This window comes from Macrotis lagotis, chromosome 7 (assembly GCF_037893015.1).
Source record: "Macrotis lagotis isolate mMagLag1 chromosome 7, bilby.v1.9.chrom.fasta, whole genome shotgun sequence".
NCBI lineage: Eukaryota > Metazoa > Chordata > Mammalia > Peramelemorphia > Peramelidae > Macrotis > Macrotis lagotis.
In genome coordinates this window covers 19868155-19876380 of record NC_133664.1, presented here as the reverse complement: position 1 = coordinate 19876380, position 8226 = coordinate 19868155, and the positions used below count along the sequence as shown (strand labels likewise).

General features: G+C 49.2%; 1 protein-coding gene across 1 annotated transcript; it reads right to left on the bottom strand.

Moving 5' to 3' along the window:
- Positions 1-1471: 1471 nt before the first annotated feature.
- On the bottom strand, positions 1472-7840 carry RPL14 (ribosomal protein L14). The gene is made up of 6 exons (XM_074195587.1): positions 7739-7840; positions 7246-7347; positions 4297-4391; positions 2395-2494; positions 2254-2307; positions 1472-1779 (listed from the first exon to the last, which is right to left on the bottom strand). Exons 1-6 carry the CDS (start codon positions 7739-7741, stop codon positions 1507-1509), a joined length of 627 nt encoding a protein of 208 aa, XP_074051688.1. The 5' UTR covers positions 7742-7840; the 3' UTR covers positions 1472-1506.
- Between the last annotated feature and the right edge of the window lie 386 nt (positions 7841-8226).

Sequence of the window (8226 nt, the reverse complement as noted above, 5' to 3'; positions counted from 1 at the left end):
TTTGTATTGCAATATTCTGATAGGTAAGCCAGGGAACACAGGCCCTGGAAACACTCAAGACCACCCCTAAAAGGCCAAATCTCCAATGAGGGACTTGAGTCACTTCCAGGTCACCACCCTGTCCCACAGACTCTGGGGAGAGAATTTAAGGAGATCCAGGAAGGGGCTCTTCCTCTTTTACCTTCCAGCCTTCTGCTGAGCCCTGGCCAGCTGGCCCGGTCCAGTCAATCAGCAACCAGTCTTTTTGAAACTTTTTAACTTTATATTACTTTCTTACTATGTTGTAACTTCTTTTAATCAATCTCTTTCCAAAACCTGCATTTCCGAGTCCGAGTCGTGATTCATCACGGGGGAGAACTGAACCCAAGAAACAAATCAGTAGCAACACGCTCGTTACATGAATGAGCAAGAACAGCTAGATCTCCTTGAGCATGCCAAAGGAGAAGGCCAAGACTTTAGGGGCAATCTCATTAGGTTGATTTTTGCAAGACAATGGGGTTAAGTGGCTTGCCCAGGGCCACACAGCTAGGTCATTATTAAGTGTCTGAGGCCCGATTTGAACTCAGGCACTCCCGACTCCAGGGCTGGTGCTCTATCCACTGCACCACCTAGCTTTGCCCCAAACTCCTTCCAGCCTATCTGCCACTGCCCTTCAACCCTGCAATTCAACAAAATGAGCATTCCCTCCTAATTGGTGGGCCAGCCTTTGCAGTCCCCTTACCCAGAATGCACCACTTTTCCTACCTTCCTACAAGGTGCAACACCTTTTACCTGAAACCTCCTCAAACCACCTTGAATTCTTATGTATTCTGTGCAGCCCCTCTCTCCTTCAATATAAGCTGGAGTTTAGGGGTTCATTTATTTTCAATGCTCCAGAAGGCATCTGGCCACTGCCTGGGGAGCTGGGTGGGGCCCCAGTGCAGAATGTGTTTTGGGAGTCAGGAAGACTCTTCAAATTTACTAGTTTGTGTGACCCTGAGCAAGTCACTTTACCCTGCTTGCCTCTGTTTCCTCATCTGTCAAATGAGTGGGAGAAGGAAACAGCAAGCCATTCCAGGATCTCTGCCAAGAAAATCCCAAAAGTCAGCTGACTAAAGAGTCAACTCAACATCTTGTACACTAATTGCTAACCATTTCCTAATTAGATTTTTTAAAAAAGTCATATTTAAGACTGGTGCTCTAGCCACTGTGCCCTCATTACATTTTTTGGTTTTTGTCTTTTTAGGTTTTTGCAAGGCAATGTGGTCAAGTGCTTTGCCCAAGGCCACACAGCTAGGTCATTATTAATGTCTGAGACCGAATTTGAACCCAGGTACTCCTGACTCCAGGGCTGGTGCTTTATCACACTGTGTCACCTAGCCCGCCCCCATTACATTTTAATCTGGGTTCTAGCTACATTTGACACCATCACTTTGAAGCTGGCTCTCAATCGTGGGAGTCAACTCCAACAAAACACCATGCAGACATCAGGTGTGTAGCAAAACCTTTATTAGATTTCTGGTAGTCTTATTTTTTGGCCTTTGGAGCAGCAGCAGCTTTCTGAGCAGGTGCCTTCTGTGCAGGTCCCTTCTTGGCTGGGGCCTTCTGGCCAGGTGCTTTAGGGCCCTTCTGCCCCTTCTGGCCTGGAGCTGCCTTCTGACCCTCTGTCTTCTTTGCTGGGATCTTCTTGGCTGAAACCTTGGAGGCAAGTGCCTTCTGGGCAGCTCCCTTCTTGGGAGAGCCCTTCTGGGTAGCGGCCTTCTGAAGCTTCTTCACCTCATGTTTGATAATTCGGTTTCTCTGAAATAGTTCAAAATATGGCAAAAACCACCTGCTTAATCAATGTTGGTTAAACCCCCTTTTCTATACCCACAGGTCCTTGGCTCATCTACTGTTAAGTGGGCAGGAAAGGCTCAAAGATAGGAAACATCCTGCCAAATACTGACTGTTAAGTCCAGCAAAGGTTATACCAGGTAATCAGTTTTAGAATTAAAACCAATGACAACTCTTCTGTAAAGATCAGATTCTTGAGACAAGCTTGAGGGCAGGTGGGGACCTTCAGAGCATGTGGAAATATGAACATCAAATGGCAGCTACAGACCTCTGCCACTTCATCTTTTTCAGATGAAGCAACCACAAGGCTGGTAGTGTTGAGAGCAATCTACCCTTCTCCCTCTGATCTATGCTGTGTTCCAACAAGATTGTGCACCGACATATGAACAAGCACCCCCAGCAAAGTTATTACTCTTAAGAATATAAAAACTTATCACTTACCATTTTCTTGGCCTTCATGACTTTGTAACGGTCAAAATCTGTCATCTTGGCTTTCTGTTGAGAAAATAAAAATTAATTTCTCTACACTTCTAAGATGTTCCAAGAATATTTAAAGCATCTCATCCCATCCCCAATCAATACCCTTTCTCTGGCTTCAATCTTCTTGGCCCATCTAGTGGCTTTCCATTTTGTATTGATCTTTTCTTTCTCCCAAGCAGCACGGACGTACTTCTGCCTAGCACTATAAAGATAAAACAAAACTAATCAATATTCCAGATTTCTTGAAGTTATTAGCAGCCTTGATTCTGCAAAGCTCTCTGCTGGGGATAGAATTTAAAAAGAAACCCCAGAATACTCTTCTGATCCCCTGGGAACCACTTCTTGCTCAAAGAAGATTCGAGTTTCCTCAATATCCCTATGCAGGTTGCTCAAAGACAGACTCAGAAAGCGACTGACAGTATTCACCCACAACCTCTGCTACCTGTTTCCACAGGCACCTTCACTAGCTGTGAACACACTGGCCAAAAGACCTTGATCAACCAGCTGACAAATGGGACACAGCCTGCAGCTTCTGACAAGTTAAAATCCTGTCTTCTCAGGAAAGAGTGTGGTCAGTTCTCATCAGTGAAATGCAAAAAATGAAATGCTCTTTTCTGACTTAAGGCAGAAGAAAACGGGAAAGGGACCATTCAAAGAAAGGTGTCCTGGATCCTGGGAACTCGGGCACTGCTACACATATGTTTTGACAAGGCCCTCTCCCTGTTGTTTCCTCAGCTATGAAACGAAAGGACACTCTTAATGATCTTACTGCCAGGCTGGCAGAGATTCATTATAATTCTGTTACTGAAAGGCTAAAGACCCTTCCTCAGGGTGTGCAGCATTGCCCTCACTGTCTCAGGCCAGTTGATTTTGTGTCAAGCTGGCCCATGGAGAAACTGTGACATCACAATGATACAAACAAGACCCAAGAGGCGAGGGGGTTTGGCCCTCAGTCTTCACTACCCAATGGACTAGGGTTAGGACATCCCAGCAAGGCTGCGACCTCCTGGAGATCCAAATAATCATCCCATGCCTCTCTAGCATATGCTTTTCTTAATATTTTACGGTCCCTTCAGAAAGTCTGAGTCAAATACCAATAAGTTCCTAAGAAAAGGAAGCCAGTAAGTTATTTCGCACAAAGAAAAAGCTTTTGCAATGAAGTAGAAGGGGGGAAAAGTGAGAAGTGAATGAGCCTTGAGCCTTACCTTGCATCCAAAGCAATTCAAAGAGGGAATTACATACACGCTCGATTGGATAGAGAAATCTATTTTACCCTAGAGAAAAATTGGAAAGGGAAGGTGTGTGTGTGTGTGTGTGTGTGTGTACAGGTAATAGGGAAGAGTAATCAGATGCAATAGGATTTTGAGGAGGGACAGAGTAAGAGGAAAGAGAGAATAGAACAAATGCAGTTTGGGGAACAGGATTGAGGGAAATACAGCTAGCAATAGCAACTGCGAGGGGGAAACTATTGAAGCAATTTCTCTGACAGACTCATGATAAAGAGTGCTATCCATCCCAAAGACAGAACTGATGGTGTCTGAATACAAGACAGAAGCATACTTTCCCCCCCTCATTTTATTTTTCTTGAGAGCTCTCTCTTTGTGAGGGGGCAGCTTGTTTACTTTTACAATATGACTATCAGTAATGTTTTTCCCAGCTACACATTTTTAACCTACACCAAGTAACTTGCTTTCTCAATGGGAAGTAGGAAGGGAGAGAATTTGGAACTCAAGATTTTAGACGTAAATGTTGAAACTTGCTTTTGCATGTGACTGGGGGAAAAAATAAAAAATTAAAAAAAAATGAACTCAAAACACTGCAGCATATTTAACAGCAAAAGAGATATATACAGAAATGTGAACATTTCTATTAGTGAGTCCTATGACATCAAGACTCTAAATCTATATCATTTAAAGCAGACATATTGCTAGAGAGAAAACTGTTTCCAAGACCTTTTGAATTCCACAAATGGACAAATATGGCTTCAACAACCCCAAGAGTTACCTGTGTGGGAACTTGAGGACGAAGTCTGTAAGCTGCATACACTTAAATGGCATGGCCTGCCTCCTCACGCCACTGCATGGGCCGTCCACCAAAGCCTAAAACAGACAAAGGCAGTGCCCACTCACATTTAGTCCAGAAGGCAGCAGAGTATTAGGGCAAAAATGAAGAGGGCCAAACTCTGAAACCAGGGTGTCTAACAACCACAAAAGAACTCATTTTCCTTATGGTGCTCCTCAAAGAAAGAAAAATACAACCTAATCATAAAATCACAGGCACTGAAGCAGATTTCTTGTATTTTCAGGCACTCAACACTTGGTAAAAGGTTCAGAAACAACACACAACAAAACCAGGAGACAAAATTTTCAATTGGCTGAGGGCATTTAAAAGGCTAAGGAGCACCAAAATGAACTTTTAGGCAGCCAGGCCAGAATCTGCTGTGTATTAAGTCACACCTCAAATCCCCCAACCAGCAGGTTCAAGTGTGGACAAGGGATGTTCATTAATTGCAGCATTTGGGAGTATAACAAAGTCATACTCCTAAGAATCACAGAGCCTGGGAAACTGAAAAATTCTATTATTTCCCATTTCAGATCAAGCAAATTACCATTTACTTTCTATTATTTCACAAGCCACAAAGTCAAATCCCATTCACACGTTGAATACTAGTAGCTAATATTTCTCTGGCACCTGTGTGTCTAAGCATTTCACAATTCTGACAGGGTCTTCACAACAATCCCTTGAAGGAGGTGCCACTATTAGAGGAATATTTATTACACAAAAATCATTCCTCCACTGTCAAGGATCTTCCAGTCTGCTGGACAGAAAAGTAGGAGACAAAATGGGGGATGAGAACAAAATGTTCCAGGAAAATTCAAGGGAGACACTTGGCCAAGGACCAATGAGGGTTGGGAAGATGGTCCTTCCCTTGGGAGATTTTGCCAGAAATGAGATAACTTAAGACATGGGAATAAGGTGAGAGACGAGACTAAGTTGAGAAGTTTATGAAAATAATATGAAAGAAAGCTTTGAAAGTTGGCTGTGTGGGAGGCTTTAATTCCAGATTCTTTGTTTTTATTCTAAATGCCACAAGATTTGTATCAGATCTGTTTTTATAAAACACCGAAGTGAAAAGTGCTAAGGGTTGTGACACTGGAGAGCACTGGACTGATGTCAACTCCTCTTTTATGGATTTGTAAGATTTGGTGTAAGATTTCTCTTCTCTACTAGGTGCTAAGTTCCATTTACCCTTGTACCTGCCCCACCTTGGGAGATGGAAAAACTGAATGATTACGAATGGACTAAATTGTGGGCTTCCTGAAGTTGTTCTCAGCTCAGGGGGGGTACAGTATAGCAGATGGTGTTGGATTTTAAGTGAGGACATTGAAATCTTGCCTTAGACACTGTTATTATCATGGTCAAGTCCCTTATCCTGCATGTCTCAGTTTGCTGAAAAACTGGAGATAACCATGGCACCTCCCTCAGGCTGGTTTTGAGCATCAAATGAGGTAAATGATATGAGACATAAGACAAAGACTCAAAAACATCCTATCAGTATATTTCTCACAGGATCCCACACAAAAGTAGCATTGTGATTAAGAACACTACTGAGAAATCATCATGCAGTGGTAACAACTCAATTTTGGACCTAACTGAGGTTCACAAGTTGTGTGACGCTGGGCCCATCCTAACCCTCTTTCCCAGGGTTGTCAGGAAGCTCCAGTTGAAGTTTTGTCTGCTGTACCACCATGAATAAATCATTCAGGGATCTGGCAATACTTCAGTTTTCCTTCACTCTGGGGCCCATGATTATTGTCCATTCTCCAGCTGATTGCTCCCTCAATTTCCCCTACTGTCCCTTATCTTCAAATATGGCTTCCAAGTCCTAAAAATCACCAAATTGTCCAATCTAAAACCTTTTTCTTAATCCTCCAAATTCTTCACCTCTCATTTGTCTTTGTCACCCTCTCCTCCCCTTTAACTGACCGTTCCTACTCGGGCACATTTGCTCCACCTTCGGCCAGGTCAGGCCCACTAATGCTCAGGGTCCCTCAACTTCCTCTATACTATTTCACTTATCGATCTCACCAGCTTCCATGGATTCAATTCTCTCTATTCTGATCACTCTAATTTCTACTTATCTAGTCCTAACATCTCTTTTAACCTCCAAACTACCTAACAGTCACCTCAACTAAATGTCCCTGCAGACACCTTAAACTCACCATGTCTACTACTGAATTCATTCTCACTTCCCAAGCCCAAGTCTGCACTCTTCCTACCTACCTGTGGTGGCTACTACGAACCTGTCAGCTGCCCAGGTGCCATCCTCAATTCCTCCTATGCTCAATGAGTTCTCAAAATTCTCCCTTCGGAACACCTTGCTCCCCCGATGCTGCCGTCGGTCTGGTTTAAGGTCCCAACCACCACCTCACTCCTAGACTAAGGCACCCCTCCACTTTCCACTATGCTGTGGAGCTCAGCTTTAGACGTAGTTCTGAGGGTTTCAGCAACTTGAACGCACCGTTTTGGCTGCACACACACATCAAGCCTTTCATAGGGCCTCCCTGATCTGACTCTGACGGGGGCTTCTATCCCTCTCGTGGGGCATTTTCCCCGCGGCCCCCACACCTGCACTCTCACGCATCCGCCGTCCCTTCCAGCCCACTCGGGCCCCCTCGCCTTCAAACATCACCAAACTGCCCATTCTAAAAGCCCTCTTCTCCCGGCGTTTACCACCTGGCGCCCTTAACGCCGGACCTGCCGGCCTTGTCTCCCACCTACCCAGTCCGCACCACGTGTGGAGTGGCGGCCCGCGCCCCCCACCGAAGCCCGCGAACCGGCTAACCGAGGCCGGGCAGCCGAGGCCGGGCAGCCGAGGCCGGGCTGAGCGGCGGCGGCCGGGCCCCGGGCCCCGGGGGCAGGAGCGGCAGGTTCAAGGCCGCCCGGACCTACCCGGTTCTGGTCGATCACGTCCACGATGGCCACCAGCTTGCCCGCGTGGGGCCCGAAGGACACGTAGGCCACGCGGCCGATCTCCACGAAGCGCTTGAACACCTGGAAGGGAGGAGCAGGGCGTCAGCGGCGGGGGCCCCTCCTCCGTGGGGCGCCCCCTCCTCCGTGGGGCGCCCCTCCGCGCCCTCCCGGGGCGCCCCCCCACCGCGGGCCACATGGCCGGGGTCGGGCCCGGCGCAGGCGCAGCACGCTCCGGCGGGGCCCGCGCAGGCGCCCTGCGGCCCCGGCCGTGGCCCCGGCCTCCCCCGCGCGCCGGGAGCCGGCCGTCCGCCCTGGGACCCCCCGGCCCGGCCGCGGCTCCGGGCTCTCCCCCCCGCCAGCGCCTGTCCGGCGTCCGCCCGCCGGGCCCGTGGAGCCCGGGAGCCCGACGCGCAGGCCGGGAGCCAGGCCCGCCGAGCCCCGAGGCCCGGAGCCCCGGCCCCAGCGCACTCACCATGCTGGCGGCGCCGAGCGAGAAGGGCCGGAGAGAACTGCGCACGTGCAGAGCTCAGCTCCCGCCCCTCGCCGGCGGCCGCGGGCCGCAGTCGTAAGGGATGCTGATTGGCTGGGCGTCTGCCTGCGACGCACGCGCACCGCGAGCGGGCGGGGACGGAAGTCTGAAGCCGCCCTCGCGGCGCCGGAGACGGCCGGGACTCGGCGCGGCGCGGAGTCTGCGCGTGCGCACAGCCGGCCCCGCAGCTTTGGCCCCACTGTGGGCAGCTTCACGTGACTTCCGGGGGGCGGGAGCCTTCACCCCGGCCGGGCGGCCTGCGCTCCATCCGGGCCCCGCGGCGGAGGCGGGCGGGGCACCGGCCCGGGGTCACACGGCCGGATCGAGGCTGGGGGGCGGCTGGGGGCGCGGAGGCGGGGACACGCGCCGCTAGCAGGGTGACCTCGGCCGAGTCGCTGAACCCCATTGCCCCCCGCTCGGCGGCCCCGGGC